Raw genomic sequence first — 23,569 nt, 5'->3', positions numbered from 1 at the left:
TATTTTAGTTTAATGCTTGGGAGCATTTTGCATACAATATTCAACCTGTTATAAAGGTTTTTCATAAACATGAATTATTATTTGAAGAGAATTACATGACATGGTAGACATTGCAGGCACTGCAAAAATATCTGATAGAGCTTAAGGTTGAGTGATTGTATTTATGGGGCCCCTCCACTATCAATCACTTGACTTCTTTTCCAGCTAATTATCTGTGGCGCCCCAGCTGCTTTGGACTTTATCTGTGAACTGTTTACACATTTCCTATCACTAACATTCTGTGGTGCCTGTGGAAGAACATGAAATGTTTCTGTAGGACCACCAGTGCTGAAAGCTCCTGGAAGTCTTTGCACGCTGGCTACACGGCTCTACTTTAGTCTGAAAACACCTCCACAGGTAGGCAAGCAAGATTCTAAAACACAGATTAATGTTTAACCCCTGATATTCATTGTTTTATTCTATAGGGGTTCGTTCATTTTTCCATGTTTGTAAAAAAGAAAAATGTTCTGGTTTCAGCAGCTGTGATTCAGTATGTTTCGTCCATTTCTAACTTTTTCTAACTTGCATTAATTTGTCCACAATGTGTTCATTGTACTAAAACACATAATTCATTTCTCAATGTGTGGTCGTTTTTTTTCTTTCTTCTGCAACTTCTAAATGTTTCTCAGGAGAAATACACTATGCTATTTAGAGGGCTCTTTTTCGTTAGTGATTTATTAAAGGTATTAAAAGCAGATGTTTACTTATAGCAGCAGGACATGTTCTCTCAGGAAATTAGTAGACTGCAAAACTGATGATTTGTGAACGGTTTTGTGTTTACCTTAAACTCTCTTGTTCCCTCAGTATAACTCCAACCAGCCAATGTAAAGGATGATAGGAGAGAAGCTGTTATTTCCCATAATAATAATAATGTCTGTGCTGAGTTTGTCAAATGGACAGCACTTGACAGAGGAGTCCTGCACTGTTCAGATCCTTGTCCCCGGACTCAAAGGCAAGTCATAATACGTAGTCACAATACAGAGGAAATAAAATAATGTAATCCATCTGCATTTCTTCATTATTTTGTTTTTCTTCCAAAGGAGAACCTGGAGAAAAGGGTCAAAAAGGCGCACCGGGGAGACCAGGAAGAGTCGGCCCACCGGGAGGGATTGGTATAGAATATATTTTATTTCTAAATGCAGAGGACAACATTAAGCAGCCAACCTCTACGCATCTTCTTTTTAGTACTATCACTAAGCTAAAACAAAAAAACAAAAAAGATCTGGGGTAAAGATCCCATTGGTAAGGCTGATAATATACTGTTACATCACTGCCAGGACATCCACACAGAGTGTTTACATTTGGGTGAGAGGTTGGAGGAGAAGCGATTTGGGAGTTCGCTGCTGTGGACAAGTGTTTACTGAAGACCTTAATGAGGAGCAAAGGGTTTTCACAATGGCAGAAGTTTGAGAATTTCAATTGACTATGTTTGCTCTTTAAAGGGTGAAAAAACAAAGAGGTATGTGACTTTTCAAACAGATTGCATTGTCACAAAATGCTTCCGTTCAATCGCTCTCTTTTCAGGTCAAACTGGAATTAAAGGTCAGAAAGGCATAATGGGACATTATGGGAAAATGGGCCCAAGTGGAATGAAAGGTAGTCCAAAAATACAGAAATGTACTTTTCGTTGTAGTTGTTTTCTAAGTAGTTTATTTTTTCTTAATTTTTTCTTAATCTCAGGGGTAAAAGGAGCCATGGGGGATCCAGGTACAAAGGGCCCTAATGGAGATCCAGGTATTATTCCATGTTATTAAGTTTGTCAAACCAATTATGGAAATACAATTGATGAAATTCGAGGGATAATTAGATGGCCTCTGTGGTAATTCCTTACATTTTTTTTTGCCTTATGAGGAGTTCCATATGAGTGCACACCAATGAGAACGATGATTGGAGAAATGGACATTCTTGTGGCACAGCTCTCCTCTGAACTGAAATTCATCAAAAATGGTATGATCGATCTTCTAGGATTGCCTTTTTCAATAATGTTTTGAAAACGCCGCCATTGCTTCCCTTGTTATCCTCGTAGAACTGCAAATTGTGCGCATGTCAATGGGAAATTTGTAGAAATACAAGTGCTCATTTTTCAGCACTGCCCTCCCCTGCAGCTGTTGCTGGCGTAAAAGAGACAGAGAGTAAGGTCTATCTGTTGGTCAAAGAGGAGAAACGCTACTCCGACGCTGAGGGCTACTGTCAGACCAGGGGAGGGCACCTGGCCATGCCCAGAGACGAGGGCGCCAACGCGGTCATTGCAGACTACATAACCCAAGCGGGCCTGAGCAGAGTCTACATTGGCATCGACGACCTTCACCGCGAGGGCTCTTTCACCTACGTGGATCTCTCTGCCATGACCACCTTCAGCAAATGGAGAAAGGGGGAGCCCAACAATGCCTATGACGACGAGGACTGCGCTGAGATGGTGGCCTCTGGGGAGTGGACTGACGTGGCGTGCCACCCCACCATGTATTTTGTTTGTGAATTCGACAAGGAGAATGCCTGAGTTCAGTTTACTGATGGCAAAGCAAAGGTTATATTGAAAAGTGTAAATGCTCCCTTGTTTACTTTTCCTGATAAGATATTTATTGTTTACTCACTATAAGGCCATTCTTTCTATGAGAATTTACTCATTTCAAGTGCACCCTCAATCTCATACTCTGTGATTCATTAACGTTTCATTGTGTTGAGTTTTATGTCCAAAGATAAATATTAATAATAGCAAGCAGGGCCATCAACAAACGAGACAAATAAGCAAATGTAGACGGATGTTTGTGCATAAAATATGAAATTAAAGATTTTATTTCCAGTTGCGTGCTGTTATTCAAATATCTAATACAATATGCATTTTACATCTATTTTCACATCATAAGTTATGTGCTTGTTATTGTAAATTCCAAACAATCATTGATCATTTTAGAAAGAAAGAAAGAAAATCAGTCTGTGCCTTATGTTCTCCCGCTGCTATGTCCACATTGATCTGCAGCAGGCGAATCAAACTGAGATCCAATAATAAGGCTGGCTGAGTTCAAGTGTCCGTCCCGACAGAATGAACCAGTCTCCACAGTCCCTGTAGGAAATGTACTTTGTGAAGACAGATGCTCCTGTTTAAAACCTGTCCACAAATTGTGTACACTAAAAATCTCCTTTGATTTGTTTTTTGAGGGATATTTTCTTTGACTGATTGTTGTTGATTTCTCTCAATTAACATTTCATTGGGAAAATGTTTGAATCCATCTTAAGCAATTTGTAAAATCTGATATTGTGGACTAAAGAAATTATACCAAGTTAAAACGGACCATTCTGCTGTCACACGTTTATACCAGTCAAAGGTTTGGACACACTTTCTCATTCAATTTAAATGAACCTTTGACTGGTATACTATATATTATTCAAAAATAATGCATTTTCTAAACACAAGAGTAGAATAATAATAAATACATTACAGTCGGTAACAATATGACATCACCTTGTTGGATCAATGACAAAAACAAGGAATATACCCCAGGTTAATTATGTTTTAATATTGGAAAATCCTCTGTGGTCTAGTTGTTTGATTAATTGAAGTTGTCTTACAGCCCTGGCTACTATTGTGTTTTTGGAAGTATCCCAGCTAAAATGATATCTTGGGTCCCTGGAGTCTCTCCAGAAAGAGGAATTTGAATATGCATGATGCAGTTCTCCCAATAAAGCACAGGACCAGTCCCTTAAGACATGAATAATTAATGCCGAGATGAATTATGCATTTAATTGACCAGGAGTTGTCTGGCATAAACCAATACGGTTCCATTGTTGTTAGTGCAATCTCTGGTTACATTTGTGGTAAACAATTTGGACAGCTCTGTCAAACACTGGCAGATTATCTGTGGCCTGCCAAATGAGATATGGCTACAATGCATGGAAATACATATTTAAAAAAAAGAAGAATGTTGAATCATATATTCACTCAATCAATATCCACTGTGGAAATGTCATTTTCCGACTGTAGTTGTGGTGTTTTAGCTCACCCACCTAAATGGAGTAAAGTGTAAATTGTCTTTCAGAGTTGAGGAAATAACATGAGCTGTACAGAAGTCACCTGTTAGTTTTTGGTAAATGTGCTCAAAGGAAAGTGGATTTTTGGAGGGGTGAAATGTATGCCAACTGAATAAGCTATGATGTCCACATATTAGTGGATATAAAATATATCAGCAAGTTTTAAAAGATAATTAAAAGTCAACGCTAAAGACATCAATTTTTACCAAAATTAATAATTATTCTAACACTACTGAATAATAACAATAGTATGAACAAATGCGTGTACAGCATTCTTTAGTGTGCTTAAATTAATATAGCCAAACTATACGTGATCTAACCGACGCGTTTTCCCCTATTGGTTGCCATGGAAACAAAATCCTTTTGAGAGATAAATTCTGCATTAACGTTATCTAACGTCACGTACAAATACACAACAAACATTAGCGGACATCGACACGAACGGATGTGTACGTGAAATGAGCGGTATCCATATCAGATTCCGTCTCCGGACGCTTCACACACACCACCCGGTGTCACATTTACTCTTGACGCCTAATCACTGGCGCCATTGTTCTTGTCGTGTCGTTTGAACTAACTGTTCGCTAAAACTCAACCTCGCACCTGTTGCCCAACGCTCACCATGCAAGACCGGGCGGGGAGAGCTCGTCTCCCGCCGACCAAGACCATCGTTGTCTACAAGAACGGAGACGCCTTTTTCACCGGGAAAAAACGGGTCCTGAACCCGCGCCACCTCTCGACCTTTGACAACTTTTTGACCTCTTTGACCGAGGAGCTCGCGGCTCCGTTCGGCGCCGTGAGGAGGCTGCACACGCCCACGGAGGGCCACAGGGTCCACGGCCTGGACGACCTGAAGCACCGGGGGGTCTACGTCGCGGCCGGAAATGAGAAGTTCAAAAGACTTGAGTAGGTACCACGCTGGAAGACGTGTGTTTTACTGTGTAACGTTACAGGTAAACGCAAACAACGTGTACAGCAACAACAACAACAGTGACATGGAGGTTGGTTGGAGGTTCTTACTCCGTATTCATTCAGTGCTCTTAAATAAAGCCTAAATGCCGGGTTCACCTGTTGCATTTTAATGCGCGGTGAACTGACACCATAGTCTAGTTAGCATTCCATCAGTACTTACAGCTCACGGGATCTTAGGGTTTGATTAATTTACATTATTTATCACCTTCCAGCTATTGTAAGATAGCAACAACCAAGAAGCCAGAAACTATGAAAGAAGAACAGGTAAGCCAATTTTTTTTCATGACGTTTAGAGCCAAAATGTCATCATAAAGTCAAACGTCCTGTTATTACGCAGACACACTCATTCCTTATTCACCATTGACTCTTGGTTTTGACATTTTCAGATTCGTCCCGTTGTTCACAGCAGAATAGTAGCTCCTGCACGCTTTGGGAGAATTAAAGAGTCATGCACCATAAAGTGAGTGTTGATTTGAACATTTTCAAAGCTACCCTCATGTAGAAGAGGGCAATAGTCTTTGCTTTGCTATGTTGTATTTTTAGCTACTAAAGGCAGATTTCTTTGTCTTCTTTGTTTTTTTTGTCTCTCATAGTGTTTTCATCAACGGCAATTTATCGGTTGATCCTGTTCGAATACGGATCCCAAAATATACTCTGAGAAGCTGGGAAAGTGTTTTAGCCATGGTCACGGAGAAAGTGCGTCTTCGGACTGGTGCCGTGTACAGGTGATGTCTGACAATGTAAAAGAATGTTATGAACTGACATTAGTCATCTACCAGTGACAGCAAGCAAAGGATATGTTGGATATCTAATTAGTGTAGTGTTGTGTTGTGCTGTTTTTCCCTTTTTAAAGGCTGCATCATGACCAAAGCCATTTTGTGAACTCACCAGAGCGTTCTATCCTTTTTACAGTTCTCATTTTAAGTACGGAGTCCTCATTCTCTGGCAGCTCCTCTTATCTAGATTTGGCAAATATGATTGCTTGAAGCTTTTAAATGCTAGCACATTCTAGTACAATGGAAAGATTGTTCCAATTAATTAGTGATTTGGGCGAGGTCCGGTTGTGATGGGCGCACAAGAGTTCCAAAACTATTGTGTCCAAAAATAGTGCTTTGATGAATGTTGGCTTACAATAAAACCACCCAACAACATCGGAGGCATCTTTTTTTCAATCAAGAATACAGATATTTATATGCATGGTTGACAATCGCGTTGCTACAATTCACAGAACTTTCTCTATGGGCATTCCCAGGCTTTGTACATTAGATGGGCGCCCTGTCTCCGACCTCGCTGAACTGGAGAACAACCGCTACTACGTTGCAGTTGGTGCCAAAAAGTTTCAAAATCTCCCATATGTTCACTGCATCCCCTTCAACGATCGTATAAGGAAAAATAACGTGGTCGAAGGGTATAACACCTAATGATTTTCAAATATTTCATCAACATAATTTGAAGCACAGGATCGTTATTTTGATCGGCAAAAAACATCCTCATCCACTTAAGTTTCCTTTTTCCCCCTTGCAGCAATGACATACTGCCGGTGGTTAAAAAGACAAGCCACCCAAAGGATAAGGTGAGGTAATCTTTGCTTCAGGGTTGGGTGCAGCTTGCCATCTGGTTGTTTACTTCCCCCCCACCCCCCTAAATTCCCCTCGGTTTATCGCTGTAAACACCTTGGTTGTATCATCGTTGTAAAGCGTATCTTTGAACACACAGCATTTCAATTAACATTCCCCACGTGTGAGACTTGTTGTGGGAGTGCATTTCGTTATGAAACAGCGCGATCATCAATCACTGTCTGCGGGAGGCATTGAGTTACGTTTGCTTTCAACTTTGATGGGTAATCCCCAAAGAGAAAGGCTGGCCCACTTGATCAAGTGCAGTGAGCCTCATAGACAGATCACATACACCAGGGGGACTTCACTGAGTGAAAAAAAAAAAAAAAAAAACTCTTATTCAAACCAGAACCGGGACAATTTGTATTGTGATTAAGTAGACAGTGAAGTGCTTTGAATCCATATGAGGATTGCGACGCGGTGGGGCCGAGCTGAACACCAAATCACACGGTGAAGACGAGAACATGCCAACTCAGCAAGTAGAGGTGGAGACGGGGGGCTGTGCGTGATGTGTCAGACATCAGATTGTTCTAAACCATGAAAGATGACGGTGCTGTGGCAGATGCCCATTTTTCAGATAGAGAAAAATATCCCCATGCTTTGTCCCTAGCTGTATCTGTGGCTGACTGCATTATACTCACAATGAATATTTATGATTATGTTGAGGAAACAAAATATTTTGTTTTCTTTAAGATTCCATCCAAACATTATATTATATATTATATGAAAACCACCACGTTGGCCAAACTATGCCAAGGCCACGTCTTTTGTTATTTTACACAGCACCATGAGGTGGAGACAGAGACGGAGTTATGGCTGTGGTTTGCAGCCACCGTCTCATCGTAGCATTAGTCATTCAATGGACTCGATGCTGCCGCATTTTACTCCCTCCTCCTCCTCCTCCTCCCTGTGTCTGAACCCTCATGAATCTGTAAACATGATTTGACCAGTTAATAAGGACCATTCAAAGGTGAAAAGATTCATGTGACAAAAATCTTCTGCTCCCTCTTGATCTGTCGGCTGAGTCGGTTGCTGATGATTACACACACATTTATGGGGTCATGTCCGTCATTAATTTCAGTTTGACCTCACAAAACAACAGCGGTCTGGTTTTGAAATGCCTGTAAAAAAAAAAAAAAAAAAAAAAGAAGATCCTTTAAACATGCTCGCAGAGGCTGCGTAAAATGTAACCTTGCTGTTGCAACCTTGCGGCATGGGAACCGTGTCCTTCGGCCCTGGGACATCTGGTCTGGAGCAACCGCTGAAGTCTAAACCTCCAAACTCTCCAGCACGCCGGTTCCTCATCGGGAGCGAGCTCATACACGCTGAGTTAGGTGTTCACAGACTCCCTGAGGTAGAAACTTTTGAGGTAGGCGTCGCATAACGAGAAGATTAATAGGGGAGGGGGAGGAACGCAGAGAGAAAAAGAGAATAATGATGTGTATCAAAGCGAAGTGCTTTCATATTACAGTGATAATAATGAGCGGAGCGATCGGGCTTCACTTGTACTTCACAAGAAGCATCCGGTGAAAACAGCCCAGAAAAAGGCTGACTAAACCTTTTTTAATAGCTGCACTCTCCCTGACATCAGCGATGACTTGCTGCTGCTGCTCTCCGTCCCTCCGCCTGCTTCCGATATGATGTCATCGCTGAGGGGGAAGTAGCAATGCCCTGTGGACGGCCATAACCCCTCACCGCTGCCAGCACGTCTGGTCACAGAGGACCCGGGAACCAGGGAGTGGCTCCTACTGATACCACAGCCAGGGTCCGGTCCAATCGGTTTCTCTCCCGCCCCCCTGTATCCCCCCCTGGCTATCATATCACCCTGTCCTCATGCTGACTCCCGTCCTCTGCCACTTGGGAGGGCCACCTGTTTTGTTTGTTTTTTTGCTCGGTCCTCCTGAGCCCCGTTCACACTTACTCCATCCCCCCCTCTCCCTCCCACGGTCTCTCTCCGGGGGCCCCCTTGATGCACACGGTTGGCGGCTCCCACAGGACGCGGCACTGTGGATGCGTAACGCAGAACAAGAGGCGAGATGACCTCAGCTTTCCCACCGCCGCGTTTCCACGCTCGTTGCCGTACTCTCCGCTGGCTGCGCGGTCGCCCCTCGTCCTCTGCTTTCCCCTCCCCGAGTGAGACGGTCTTGATATAACTAATGTTGATTTGAATAAGATCTATTTACATCTCACCACCGGGCTGTAAACATGCAAAACAAGCTGCTACATTTTGGATTGCCCCGATGTATTTTGATACATGATTTTGAACTTTGTGGAGAAGTTGCCCCACATCGCGGTTACGAAACTGTAAATTTGCAACTGCGACAGTGCCGCTGCTCCTCTGTCTTTGATCTCGTGTGGATGTGTGGACACTGCGGCGATGGAGTGTGAACTCTGTTTCAACTCTCCTTCGCCTAACGCACCAGGCGAACTTAACTCTCGCTTTTGTTGTTTTTTCTCTCTTTGGCCCACCAACGGCTGTAGAAATTCAAAAGAATATCCACAGACTTTGCCTCTGTCTGCATTTAAACAAAGCAAACAAGTGAAGAAACAACGCTCGCTTTCCCCCCTAGAGGCCATGTTAGTAAGCTTGCAAACACCATTGCCAGAAGTGTATTCTGGTGGAAGCCTGAGATCACTACACTATCCCCTGAGCCAGCCCAGGGATCCATCCAGGCAGCCGCAGCAAAGACACATTAAGTCTGCTCCATCCTGCTCTGTGCCTCTGTAAGGGAGACATACCTCACCTTGCTACCTACAGAGCGGATGAGGAGCCTGTGAGGAGAAAATTGCCTTTTGTGGAAGCATTAATTCAGATGTGTGCCCTGCTGTCTGAACATCTCTCTGAACTCGCCCCACTGCTATCTCTCTCTCTCTCTCTCTCTCCCACCATGCTACTAAGTCTAAAGCACTGCCCCCCCCCCCCCCCCCTTCTCCATCAATAACCTTCTGCTGTCTACTACTGAGGAATAAGTTATTCCCTGCGACTCCCTCCTTTCCCTTTTAAGCTTGTTTGGATTTTCATTGTTTGATCTGGCTTGATAAATAAGACAAATGCAGTTAGAAATTCATGGCTGCCCTTTCTCATCAATAAATGATTAGTTTGCCACACTCCCTAGTGATTGATAGGTTGTGCACGGGATGTATTGGAACCAGATGAATTCAATACAGTAGGAGTCACGGGGGAGCTACAAAGGATATCAGCTCATGAAAAATTGAGGTCAATGTAAAATGTAAAGAAAAGACCAGAGAAACAAGTTTTGCCCTGATGTGTTTTGTCTTTTTGTTTTCTTCCTCTTTACAACAGAAAAAAAAAGTGGATGATGAATCACAGATATCTGAGGGAATACGCCTTAATCTGTGCCCCCTGATTCCCTCCTCTCTTCCGTCTCTTCATGTAGTTTGCTCACACAGGCTTTAGAGAGGACCTTGAGCACACAGCCAGGGGCCAGATGGAGAAAGAAGCCCAACACAACACAACCAAACAACAGGAGCAGGTGTCCAGGAACCCAGTTCTCTCCTCCACATGGGGTAAGCAGAGCAATTTTATAGAAACCTCTCCCCCTCCCCAGGCCCCCCCCCCGCCCCCCCTGTCCTCTTCGTGCTTTTTCCCCTCCAACACCTCCTTTCCCGCTAAGGCAATATCCTGTTGACCAATTTGTATGGAAGTGGTAACAGTACGTTTGTGCATGGGGAGGGTACATTTTGACACACATGGGGCTTGTTCACCATTATATATTCCTCTGTGGTTTGTATGTGAGGAAATATGTGACACACTACTTACGGTGAGCGGGTGAAGGAGCTTTCTTGGGATCGTCAACCTGTTTTTTTCCAAACAGAAACCAGCCCTTCGCTCACTGAAATAATCACCAGTCTTCCCTGTGAATATTAAACAGAACAAGACTTCAAACATCGTCAAGGGTGCTTAAATCATAGATTAATTCAATCATGCAATTTTGTTCATTATGTATCCAGAAAAGCTTGTTGTACTGTACCACAGAAGCGCTGATTGCCACAATTTGAAACCTACTATTCCTTTTATATGTTTGACTTTCCCATGCTGTGCTCATGATGATGATGATGATGTTTTTTGCTTGGCCAGAGTGCCTTTCCCTGGTCACATTTAAGACACTTAATTATCAAATTACAGCGATTTTCTTGCACAAAACACCTTAGAGTTCAAATAAAGATTAGAACCCTTCGTAGCATCATATGGTGAATCCATAACTTAAAAGACGTTTATATATTTTGTAGCTATAAGCTCCATCTGGGTGTCAACCACCTACATTTTCTATCCTTCCCTTTGTCTTATCACTGATTAATCCTCCATGCTTTTTTATTCATTATTTAAATCAAATTACTCAAGGCTATTGAAGTTGATTCAAGCTCAATAGTGTGTTTAATTATTGACATTCCACCCCATCCAGCAGCCCCAGAGAAATAGGAGTTTGTTTACCAAGGAAAACAGTGTGACGTGTCCGTATAAGCGATTCCCCACATGCATCAAGAGCAACCTCTCCCTGTCAGGAACTAACCCTCGACTGAAAGTTCACGCTTGCTGACCATATTTGTGGCAGGGCAGCTGTGGCTTTCTGTGGCCCTTTCCGTCTGTCGGACCACTCTAAATAAATAAATGGCTTGACAGCAACATTGATCTTTTGTGGAGTTGAACAGGAGAGGCAAAGGGAGAGGGCAGTGAGGGATGGAGGGGTATAGAGAGGGAGAGAATGGGTGTGCACAAGAATGAGACGGGGACTGCCAGCCGATGAGGTAATTGTGATTAATCACTTTTCTCAGAGGGCAGCGTGTTCAATGCACAAAACAAAAGAAGTGAGCTGGCAGGAGCAACGGAGGTGCAGGAAGACGGCCAGTTGAAGGCAGACCTGCCTATTGATCAGGTAGAACACAAGGCCATACTGCACTGCGACCCGGAGAGGTATTTAGCATACAACCTTTCAACAGTTTGGTCCTATTTATCCGGCAAGAAGTAAGAGTTGATTAGAGTCTTTGTGTATCTGTTTTATTCTGATAATTGAGAATGCACGTCTAGCATAGTGCAACATCCTTTTCTTTTCAGAATAAGGTTGGCCGAAGGCTCAGATTGCATAAACTCCTAAATATCTAGCACAATCGATGCAGCAGTATAGTACGCTGTAAGCCAACGGGGATCTTGTTTTCTCGCTCCCTGCAGGTCGAGGCCAAGATGGTTGACGAGGAGTGTGTGGATGGCAGCCGCTCTGCGAGTCCCCGCGAGGCCTCCCGGCGTGGTTCAAACAGCTTGTTTCTTCCGAGGGTTTTGTCCGCAAGTTCCAGGAAAAATGTAAGGTCCCTTATTATGAGGTTTCTTTAGTTATTATTTCACGTTAACTTCATTTTAACTTAATAATGATGTCCAATTTTCCAATTTGCCTTTGTATAGGGGCACATAATAACGGTCAAAACAGCAATTAGGTGATCAGCATTCCCATAATTGCAAAAGCAACAAGCAGACCTGCTTCAAGCAACTCTACTTTTGTCTAATTTGAGTGTCTCTGATTCCCTGTGTAATGTGAAATGTGTGTTTATCCAGCGCAGCCTTTCTGCGCGCCAAGGAGACCCAGGCACGGGGCACACTACTGCTGCTGGAGGCACAAGATTGAAGACCCCTCAGCCCCAGGTACAACTTCATGTGACTGTATAGTTTACAGAGCTTATCCGGGGTCTCCGATAATCTGTGTATCGCAGCACCACGCTTAGAAATGACATAGAAGTGTGGGTCCGTGATTAGAGTAGAGCTCCATAAACCGAGTGTAGTTGTATTTGATGTATTTGACTCTGGTGATTGTGTACGTTCCCAATGATGAAGTGGGCCTGCGCTGTGTATACAGATGTTTTTGCATGGATCTGTGGTTCCTAGACGTTACATTCATTTAAATACACTTATTTTGCTCTAATAATCCTGGAGGGACGGCAGAATGAAGCAGCATAACTGTGATGAATGCGCACAATAGTTGGCTGATATTACTATTCCAAGCAATTTCATTCAGCTTTGAAATGAGAAGATATTGAGTCTTATTTAAGCAATCAATAACCTTGAACATTTTGTTTTAATGAAAACTATCATTTCAAGCAGTGGCAATTACACCATAGGGGAATGTTTTGGTGTGGTGAAGTTTGCTGCCGTTTGCACTTTTGCAATAAAGATATTCTTATCGGAGTAATTATTGACTTCTGGGGGCCAGTTATGACCCAGGCTAAAGACCTCATCAATAGCTTAATTCATTACTTATCACTTTTACTCATCGAGAAATGTTGCTGAATCAGATTGGCTATGGATTGCAGGGGAAAGACCATCAGATAATATAAAAAAAATAAAATGAAATAATCCCTGCTACAAACTTAGCCAGCTTTTGCAATAATCATCTTGCCCGGCACGATGTGATTTGTTAGCTAATGAAGGCTGCCATTAGGAAAGGTGGGATTCCTACAAGCTCTCATGTGCAAAACCTCATGCCAGAAAACATCTTTAGGATTTAGTTTCAGCTTACGCTAGACCAGTCGAAATTGCATTTGCACAAAGTTTAAGACAGTCTCAAACTACTTTTAACAAAACTTTTATTTAAAGTAAAGCGACCACTTTTGATCACACCTTTTAATTTTCGGACAATTTTGACTTGTTTCCAATGAATTGATTTAAGTTCCCATCAGACCAGGAATATCGATACTGCAGGTGAGACTTGACCAAACATAAAGTCAAACCATCATTGATGCAAACTCGCCGATTTTCCCTCTGAGTCCAAACAGACTGTCGCTGTCTCGTTTTCGGCAGCCTCATCATTTAGAGGGTCGTGAATAATAATAAGGGATAACTGCACTGCTATGACTCATACTTTGAGCTGAGTTCAGACAGATTTCCTCCCACTCCGCCGCTCAAATGTGCTTGCGAAATGCATATATGTGCATCTATATAGTAGATATTGATGACCAAATTCAATTACATGATTACATTTTCAGCCCAAGCTTTAAATGATTTATTGCAGTGAATTTAAATAGTGAATACATTTACAGACGTTACACCGATGAGGCAGTTGTGTGTGTGTATGTGTGATATTGACCTGTGTGGTCCAGGCCAAATAAAGAATAACGAGATTCAGCATCTCTGCCAAGTGGAGATGTCCGCTGGGAGTGAAGGCGGGCTATCAGTGGAGGAGAGCGAAGGATGGCGGACCGGAGCCCGATGCACATTTATCAAAGCCTTTCTTATAATCACATGGCCGACTTTTGTTCTGCTTTCTGAAGGTTGGGTTTTCCTTTAGAGTGCACTCTGTTAAGGAGTTGATTGATTTTATGAGGGGGGACTCGGGCCATGTTGAAGATGTCATACACTTTGAGGAAACACGGACAAGGGTACACTTGCCATTTGTTGCCATTTCCAAAGCATTTGTTTGGATTTAACAATATTGGCTGATTTATCTACCAGTGAGCTAAGCATTTTTCCTAATTAATATTGTTAGAAATGTCAATATAAGTAGGGATGTTTGATCAATTGTCTTCCTCTTCTTAAGAATTTTGTGATAAAGAATCGAATCATTATTGAGCGCTGCATTGATCCATTCCTCTCCTTTTCCAATGCAAGTCCATTTCATTTGTCTTTCAGCTGTTTTTCCGTGCTCCTATTCCCTGAAGCTTAGGTTAGCCATTTCAAAGGCCCCATTCTCCCCATGCAAGGTCAACTATAATCAACTCTAGACAATGTCACCGCCTTACATTTCCAGAGAGCCAGGCAGAGGAAGACGACTCCTCTGGGCTTTTAAGGACCTACTGCATTATACCATTCAATTACTGTTCATTAGACAGTGTACAGCCATTAATCAGACTGAGATGTTCTGCTAGTCCTCAGCGGGGACAATGAACTGGGGAAATTTATTCTGGTCTCCCGCCTGGGCCACTGTTTAGCGGTAAGAAGAGAGATGACACTTAAAAATGCGCTGAAGCTTTCAGTGCCGAGGCATCCTAGACTGAGCTGCTTCTCCACCTTCTGTAACTGTTTGCTGCTTCATGCCGATTTGTCTTAGAGTTTTAAGAAACTTTTGCTTTTGTCAGAGATTTACTGCACACGTGGGGGAGTAATACGAACCTGATATATCACTAAAAGGAGAGAAACCTGGCAGATTTACCGATCAGAGCGGCACATGCATTGAATGTGACTAGATGATGATATGAGAAACTGATTTATGTTTTCCAGGAGGCCGAAGCGATGGAGGCATGTTCCAGGCTCGGCGGAATACAGTCACGGGTGCGCCGGTTTTTCAAGGGTAGGTTCATCAAAGCATAAAACCTGGTAGTAGCTCACTGGCAGCAGTGGCGGCGGCCCCCCGCGTTCCCCTCCGCAGCACCTAATGCACCCATAAAGAGACCACTAATACACTCTGCATTACCAGTTCCTCCCTCACATCGCATGTCACCGGATCCGCAACCACCTCTCAACATCTGGGAGAGCTTTACGCCATGGTTTATGGAGACCATCTGGTCGAGTGGTTTTTTTTTTTGTGCCTTTCCCAATCTCAGATGACTTATTCCTGTATTAAAGGCACCTGCACATCAAGGTGTGCCATGCTGAGAGCCAGGGATTATTCACCGCTCTTTATATTTCCCATGTCGTTTGTAATTCCCCTGTTACAATGAAAATCCTTATGAAAATCCATTTTACTTCCCCACCATGACTTCTTACTCTAAGTAGGATTGCATGGTCTGGCTTTTATTTTATTGATCTAAAGAAGAACACATCTGACAAAATATGAAATAAGTGCTATACACATTTGATTATCGAGGCGGAGGGGAGGGGGGGGGGTGTTAAAAAACACCAAAGCAATGATGTGAACTTGTCATTCTCATTTTTTTCTTTGGGTTGTGCCATTCTGCTGGTTCAGGCAATTTCATAGTAATTGCTTACAAAACATAGGCTTTAGTAGTCAAGAATTCGCATTTATTTCCTGCAGAAATTCCAAAAGAGACTAAATGGAACGGGATGTGAATCGTTGCACATCGTTATCACCGTCTGCCTTCCAATCAGAGGTTTGCCCCGTTGGTGTGACACCAGGACAATCACTGCATCCTGCGCTAACAGCATACTCCCTACCTCACTTTCATGAAGTTAAATAGCAGACAGCCCTTCGCAGCAACTGTTTTTCATCAAACACATGATTTTTTCTTTTTACGTAAATGCATTCTCTTTCATTTGTCCTCATATTGAGAGCACTAGTTGTGATGAAGAAGTTGAGATGCAGAAAATATACAATGATCTATTACTGGCTATGATTTCCCTGCAGAATATCAATGGCCACAGCAGGGGGCATTTGAAATCCATCACAGCACATTATGGCTCGCAAAGCCGTGTACTCATTTATCTGTTCCTATAACATGATATTGTTGAGGCTGTTTATGAATGCTGCCTCACATTTCCAAGCTGTCCCACTCTATCTGCAGGTGGCACAGATGCAGAGCTTAACAGGAGACTCGGCGTAGCCGTAGTAAAGGGAGGATGTGAAATGAAATGCAAGCTAACTGAATCCAACCTGCATGCCACCTGCTTTGCATCTAAATGTCAATATCTGGGCCAGTTTTTATACTTGAAAAGAATTTATCAGCTGATTGAAAATAGGAGGCCTTATTAAAGCAAATGTACCATCAAAGTACTTCCCTTACCTCCTCCATATACTTTATCCGAGGTATTCCATCTTGACTTTCATGTGTAAAAGTGAGAGATACCACTGGGTTCAGTTCGGCGGAGATTCTCCTTCAGAAGTTATTGGCACCATGTACAATGGCCTTATAATTTACGAGAACTGTTAGGGCCTCTGACAGAAGTTGTAAAGCATCTTGACTGATTGGGTAGAAATGATATGTGTGTAGTCAAGGCATATTGTCGCCTGTTCGTGCGCAAGACATTCAGGGAGTTGCATGGCTTGCTCCGTCACAGATAAATTACCCTACAGTCAAATTAAGTTGTTGTAAATCACCTCGCGGACCCAAGTCTAGTCCTGAATGACGACCTTTACGCCTATTTGACTTTAAGTCTTATTTATGTTAATCACATCTGTATTATACCGACAGTAAAATTGTGTCATATACTGAAAGGTCATTGTTTTCCAGTGCAGCGCATGGCGGGGACAAAAACAACACATTTTGTGAGAAGGATAGTTTGACTCTGGAATAATATTTTTTTTGTTTATGTATATCTATGATTTTCTTTCTGTCTTGTTTTTTTTGCAGGAAAATGAAATTCAATAGAAAGGTATGTATAATGCACAACATTCATACAGTGCTCAGCACATGCCATATGGGAGTTTTGCTTGTGCCGCGTTTTTGGCTTGTTGTATAGTACACGTTGGAACAACCTTTACATCATTACAACATTACAGAAGCTTAGTGCAGATTTCAAGTGCTCATTATATCCATCCACAAAGAGATTTGTCATATTTGCGACACTAAAGTAATCAAATGTTCTATGGATGTCAGTCAACTACAAGACATCTCACGATACAGAATACATTTTCATCCTCCGCTGCATTCACCCTTCTTTGTAGAGCGGAGGGTTCTCCCCGGGTATGGCTTCGCTGTGGGAGAATGAGAGCCTTCGTTAACGACAGTAAAGTTGGAAGAAAATATATGCTTCTCATTCTAACATACATCCATGCCGCGAGAAGCCTTCAAAGGACAGCAGCTCCCAACAGAAATAGGTTTCTTCTCCTTCTTCTTTTTACATTTACATGGGGGGGGGGTGGAAAATAATAGGTTCCAAAGGCCGCGTGTTGAAAATCAGCCATTGCGATGGGAGAGAGGCGTCGGCGTGTGATCTCCGCTGCACTCGACATGGCAGCTTCTGTGAAGTGCACCACTGCCCAGTTACACATTAGCTTTGATTGCCAGTTTGTTCTGTGCGTGGCCCGTAGCTTTGAACCGCGTCTCCAGATGAAAGCCAACCTTGTCCACAGTGTGTCCACCGTAGACTGCTGCTGCTGCTGCTGCTGCTTTTTTGCTTCAGGCACCATCAAGGACTGGGACAATTGTTTTTCTAACCAAGCTGGGGATGAGCATAATGTATAATTTATCAAACAATGCATCCTGAGACAGCGCCCCGTCTCGACTCATTTTAATTTAATGCCTCGTCTCTCTTCCTGCGTCTCGCGTTGACTCTGGCCAATGTATGAAACCATTGAGGTTTGTCTTTGTTGTGTCCAGCAGATAGGACTTTGATATTAGCGGTTCCGACGGCGAGAGCGTCTTCACTCATTGCCCATCTGCACCCCCCACCCCCCCCCCCCTCCCTCTCTCTCTCTTTCTTTCTCTCTCCGCTACGAGCCACAGCCACAGAACTCTGTGTCAGACTGCTACGGACCAGACGTCCTCGTTCTCTTCTGTCTCCAGAAGCCATCTGCTCATGTATAAGATGAAACAGTGTTAGAAACCAAATAAAAATGTCTTGCCTCTTGACAGCCCCACCGTGAATATACGGCCTCTTATTTCAGTGAATATATTGCATAATTATATATGGTTATGAATATTACATGACGCCTCACACTGAGTGCATGGTAAGATGCCTAATTGCTGAGTTTAATTATTAAGAAGCAAAGGTCCTGAGCGGGTTTTGTGAGAAGCACTTTTGATAAATTATTTTTTGCAGTTTTGTGATGAATTATTTTGGGGGGGCTTGTGTCTAATCAGCAGGCATAGTGAACGGCGTAACTGCTCTTGAGAGAGACTTATCTTCCCATGGAGAGGGATTGCTATGCTGATTAAATCCACCGAAATCAACTAATAACTTAATGATATTGGAGTGGATCAAAAGAATGAATCATCGCCTCTCGTGGTGGGGGCTATGGAGAACACAAGGGCACAATGAGGGCTGTTGGCGTTGACCTTGGGCCACAGCTTTAATATTTCTATGTAACACCAGGGAGGGAAAGCGAGCGTGTGATGGTATGTACTAAAGCAAACCGAAGCACCTCGTATTAAACACACTCTAGTGGTGCTTTACTTTCTACTTCATATGAAGCACTTCAATGAAAAAAAAGTCCAGAGAGGCCAACTAAACAAGGAATAATAAACTAGATCTCCCTCAAGAACTGCCAAAAGCCACAAGACGCGCCCGCTTGGAGAACTATAGCGCCATAGCTACTGCTGCATCTTCCTCCAAAATGTTCCTCCCTAGTTAAGTATTCAGATCAAGTGCACATAGCATGCAGAAAAGTTTGAGACTTGACCTCAGCTTTTTTTTTTTTTTTTTCGTCGAGAGACATTTTCAAATGAATAGACCGGGCCTCCCTGTATGTTACTTCAAATATGAAACTGGCACCCGTGATGTATGCTTCCATAAAAGTTAATGGCTGTACTAAGTACAATAAGAATCATTGACCCACTTAATCGCAGTTCTGTGTCGCGCTGTGACAGTGCGAAAAGGTAGCGAACCACAACCGCAGGATCAAACGCGGGCTAATAGCCGGGCTCCCTCCTACAAAATGCATATCAGTCTAGCACTTTTTGAAATGCGGTTGAAGCTGCTTTTTTCTTTCTCTCTTTCTTCCTTCTTCTTCTTTTACGCGAGCCAGCACAAATACGTGAATAATAGATGGATATTGATGTGAGGATCACCTTGGTGTACCCACTGGTTGTTTGGTTCTGAGGTCTCCTGTGGAGGGCGGGAGCCCGGCCATCTGTCAATAACAAGTCCAGTCGCCTCACACGGCGAGCACTCCGACTGGCTCAAACGCTTCAGCGAGCAGCCCGGCGGTTGTTGTCAACGTGACGTCAGGAGGAGGCTTTTCGGGGCGTTTTTTTGGGGGGGGGGGGGGGGGGGGGTCCACCAAGTTGCCTGTGAGTAGTGGGCGCACACTAGTTCCATTAGATGGCTGTGATAAGATCACAGTGACTATGGATAAGCGTTGGGAGTTAACTTTAATGCCGGTTGAACGAATAGTGGATGCTCCCTCTTAATCAATTGGTTGACTAATTGATTGATTTATTCATCGTAGGACCTGAATATGTCTCTTGTAGATTAGCCATTTTTACTCTTTTTCAATTCTGAATGACTTTTCCAAAAAAGACAATATTTAAAGTGGTGCCGCTTAATGATTCTCTGTGAAGAAATTCATTCTTACAGATCTGTCGGATTAGTTCATGTGGACGACCCAAGGTGATGTAAAGCATATAGAACACAATTTCTTTTTAACCTTTTATTTTGGTAAATACACCACAAACGCCTATTTACCGAAAAATATTCCCCAGGCTATTTGGCAGGAGAGACAAACACAGCCTGAATAGAACAAAAGGGCCTTTTGTATGTCCTGTGAGTGAAATGAAAATTGGCAAAGGTCATTTTATACAGAAATCTCCACATGCCCTGAGACTTTATGCAGTCTTATTGTAGGCCGGATGGACAGGTGGTGTTATAAAAAGACCTTTTAGCCACTGACATCATCCACCAGGATGCCGCAACCCCCCCCCCCCACACACACACACACCCCTCCCTCTCTTTCTCTTCTATCTGTCGCTGATCCAGCCAGAGAGAGACAGAGAGAAAAGAGCCGTATCGGTGACACCATATATACTGGTTATACAGTGATGACCAAATGCTCTAAAAATAAAAACAAATGGAGAATGCTGCATGACATCACCGCGCCCAGATTGCTGACTGCAGCGTTTTGCGGCCATTTCCAGATGGTTTAGAAGCGGGCATGACGGTGGGAGCTGAGACTTACTGCTGTCCTCTCAACTGACCTTCCTTATGTCCTGCTTGATTAAACAAGAGAGTAGCAATCTGTTTGTGCAAATACATCATGAGTTATTAACAGACATGTGACAATTGCATTGAAACCATCGTATGGGTGTTTTTATCTGCAGGAGTCGTCTCGATCAAGTTTTCCCCCTCCTTTTTTTTGTAACGTCGATGTTAATGTTCACTCCAGGCTGTTGTGCGCCTGCTGATGATCACAGCATCATGAGGGAAGAACACACTCCCATGTTGTGTTCATGCCATTCCTTCTGTCTGCAGATGGTGCCGACAGTCTAGTTAGAGATTACGGTTATGCAAAGGTCTCTCTCCTGTCTAGTGTCACCTTGTCTTCACTCATTTGCTCCCTTCCCGTCCACCACCAACACTGCACACATTCGCTTTGTCTCCGTTTCTTCCCTACCGCTTCTTTTCCTGTTTCCCCCGTCTCACTTCTTCTCTCCCTCTCTTTCTCGGGCCCATCCCTTTGTTTTAAAAAAATATATATATTTTCCCAGAGTGAATTGTTCTTAGTAAGATGGATGTGTGCGTTCCCAGGGCAGATGTCCCGGTTGTTGCCCCGTGTAGCCGGCTCAGACTTTAACACCCGGCCTGCTTGTCTGGTCTGACGGGGCACTGCCTGGGGGAAAGGAGTCTACTTGGGCTGTGTGCAGGAACATGTGTGCGGTGGAGCTAACCGCATGGGTGCTCACACCTTTTCTGTAAGGTAGTGGACTCCAGCAGACTTGAGTGCCAAAGACACAGATGGGTTCTTTATTTAAGGATCACACATTTTGTTGTAGAAACACCCGGATTGACATACCTCATTTACATATTATTTGTAGAATTGGATTGTGCAATGTATTTCTTTCCCAGTTCCAACGGCCTTTTACTGATAGCCAACAATCATACTTAACCTTCTACATAAAAAAAAGTGCACTGCATCAGATTTTTTTTTACAATACTTTAGTTTCACACAGGGATCTTAAACAATCAGCTGATCTCTGCTCCCGTTTTAATCTGCTGTTTAGCTTACTTGACAGCTATGTTTGGCCATATCTTGATCCAAGAGTACAAGTTTGTTAGAAAAAACCCAAAGACCAAAAGATGTTTCTGCGCGCATGTGCTGCATGTGTGTAATCTTTTTTTTGAACCTCCTACCACATAACTACCTCTGATTGGACACCGTTTTGCATGATGGCAATCTGCGCCTTTTTGATGGATTCGTTTCATTTCATTGCCACAGTAAACTTTTATAACGGCTATCATTTACTGGCAGCATGCATGGACCTCTTTTGGAGATCTATGCTTGATTTCTACACGTGATCTAAGGATGATAAATCACTGGGTTCACATAAATTATATTAGTGAAATATCAGCAGTGCAGGCCTTTTGTGAAGACATATGTAAATCCAGCCTGGGATGTTCGGCTGTGCAAAATTGCACTCTTCGTCTCCCCTCTAACCATACAATTTCTTTCATTTCAATCTCAGCACGCAATTGGAATATTGTCCCTCAGCTACTCCTATCATATGTAATGAATGTGCTGCCCCAAAGGTGAGAGCCATAATTGATTAAAAACCATAATGTTTCTCCATGCCTCAGTGTAGCCAGTGATAAGGATATCGGAGGTGTGTGCATCTGTATGTCTGTGTGGACCGGACATCAAAGTGGCTTGTGCGGGGCCTCCGTTTCATCCGGGCTAATGAAGACGCCGGGAGTGGGCTTCTGGGTCACAGTGGGAACACGCGCAGCGAGGTCACTTCAAAGGCGGGATAATGATGGATTAAGTGTAAATCACGGGCGCGCTTTAGTCGCTGCTCCACATCGAGCCTGTCGCTTTGCATTTTATTAACAAATCATCCCGATATGATGTGGTGTAAATGGGCCTGCCTTAATTTCCCTTGTCCATCTTACTGTGGGCAAATCCTCTGCGTTCAGATTAGTGGATCGTGGTGGGCAGAGTGGTGGACCTTTTTATAAACCCTTGATGGCGATGAAATATTCAGTCATTAGTGTCCTTAAATCTCCACATGTATTCACATTTGAATGCACTGTTCTTTCTCCGATTAGTTAGTGCTTTATGTTGTGTCCGTGACACTGACACAGCTTTTCACTTACCGTGGCCTTACGGCTCGCAAACCAAGAATCTCCATCCTGGGCTAGTTCTGTTCAGCATTTAACACCCCGAGGCCTGAAAAAGTTAAGCAGACCTTTCTGTACCATAACGCAGGGTTTCGCAATACTCCAACCCTTCGATCTGTACTTCAAGCAGAAATAGTTTGCTAGATTATTCTTCTCCTATGACTCCTATGTGCAAGAGGATGTAGGATATGAAGTGGAAAATACTGTTTCACTACCATTCATCTTGTTCAGTGCGTGGCCCTCCCATTCTTTGGCCTCAGGCCTGCCTTTCCTGTGAAGATACAGGTATGGAGGAAGCACTCGGGGAAGTCTAATTGCTGCCTGGGTGATTTATCCTCCCGTAGAACCTCCGAGAGCACTCGAACACTCGCACACTAATCTCATCAACAACATTTCCCAGCAGTAACAATCAAGGGAGCCGAGTGCACGCCATCCACAAAAATGCTTGTTCGTGATGGAGAGGTGCAATGTCAGGACATATTTTATACATCTTAGCGGAGGTTTTGTTTGAGTGACAGACTTGTTAACACTACTCCCAAACATTATTTAGATAAGTCTCGTCTAGTGCCCAAACGATGATTAAAAACTAGCTAACCAAAGTGTAGCCGTGCCTGGAGGATCACGTGATCATTCGCGCGGTCTAGACAGGTGGTGTCTGGACAGGGTCAGACGTTGGTTGGGTCACATTCATCCAATCCCACAATGCAGCAGTGGTCAATACAGACCCCCCCTGGTGGAGATCTACAGTCCTAGCTAATATATTAAGAGTTTAACAGTAGAAGAATTCAGGCCGGATTCAGCTGATCTACTTTGTCAGGACTGCGTGCATGAGGTTTGATCAGATGGACTGCCAGCTGGCAGGAAAAAACAATTTGGATGAGATTTTGGTTAAAATATTGCAAAATAGTAATTTCTTATAACTTCTATAGAATGTGCTTCTAACGCCCATTTTTAACTAGTTAAGTGCCTCACAAACACACTCAATACAAAATTCTGTGTCGAACGAACAAAAACTGTTCAAAATTGC

At 43.2% G+C, this 23,569-nt stretch overlaps 2 protein-coding genes across 3 annotated transcripts; both read left to right on the top strand.

The window, feature by feature from the left end:
- Positions 1–294: 294 nt before the first annotated feature.
- On the top strand, positions 295–2,827 carry colec11 (collectin sub-family member 11). Of its 2 annotated transcripts, none has more exons than XM_037486841.2 (7): positions 295–396; positions 844–991; positions 1,080–1,151; positions 1,564–1,635; positions 1,720–1,773; positions 1,891–1,986; positions 2,127–2,827. In XM_037486841.2, the coding sequence occupies exons 2-7, from the start codon at positions 871–873 to the stop codon at positions 2,534–2,536; spliced, it is 825 nt and encodes a 274-aa protein (XP_037342738.2). In that variant the 5' UTR covers positions 295–396; positions 844–870; the 3' UTR covers positions 2,537–2,827. The 2 variants fall into 2 exon arrangements, with proteins under 2 accessions (XP_037342738.2, XP_037342740.2); XM_037486843.2 differs by having other exon boundaries at positions 2,145–2,826.
- Positions 2,828–4,687: 1,860 nt separating this feature from the next.
- On the top strand, positions 4,688–14,964 carry LOC119227887 (doublecortin domain-containing protein 2C). The gene is given in 10 exon segments (XM_037487074.2): positions 4,688–4,971; positions 5,250–5,301; positions 5,424–5,497; positions 5,631–5,762; positions 6,290–6,465; positions 6,561–6,610; positions 10,052–10,181; positions 11,448–11,548; positions 11,842–11,970; positions 14,875–14,964. Coding segments are annotated over 10 exon segments (1,218 nt in total).
- The last annotated feature ends 8,605 nt before the right edge of the window (positions 14,965–23,569 follow it).

Source organism: Pungitius pungitius, chromosome 14 (assembly GCF_949316345.1).
Source record: "Pungitius pungitius chromosome 14, fPunPun2.1, whole genome shotgun sequence".
Lineage (NCBI taxonomy): Eukaryota > Metazoa > Chordata > Actinopteri > Perciformes > Gasterosteidae > Pungitius > Pungitius pungitius.
This window is presented reverse-complemented; position numbering and strand designations above follow the sequence as displayed.

What these genes read in the sequence shown, in the direction of transcription:
- colec11 (XM_037486841.2), top strand. Translation starts at nt 871, where the DNA reads ATGATAGGAGAGAAGCTGTTATTTCCCATAATAATAATAATGTCTGTG. An exon ending in CCTTGTCCCCGGACTCAAAG is followed by an intron (nt 992 to 1,079) that starts GCAAGTCATAAT and finishes TTTCTTCCAAAG; the next exon opens with GAGAACCTGGAGAAAAGGGT. An exon ending in CGGCCCACCGGGAGGGATTG is followed by an intron (nt 1,152 to 1,563) that starts GTATAGAATATA and finishes CTCTCTTTTCAG; the next exon opens with GTCAAACTGGAATTAAAGGT.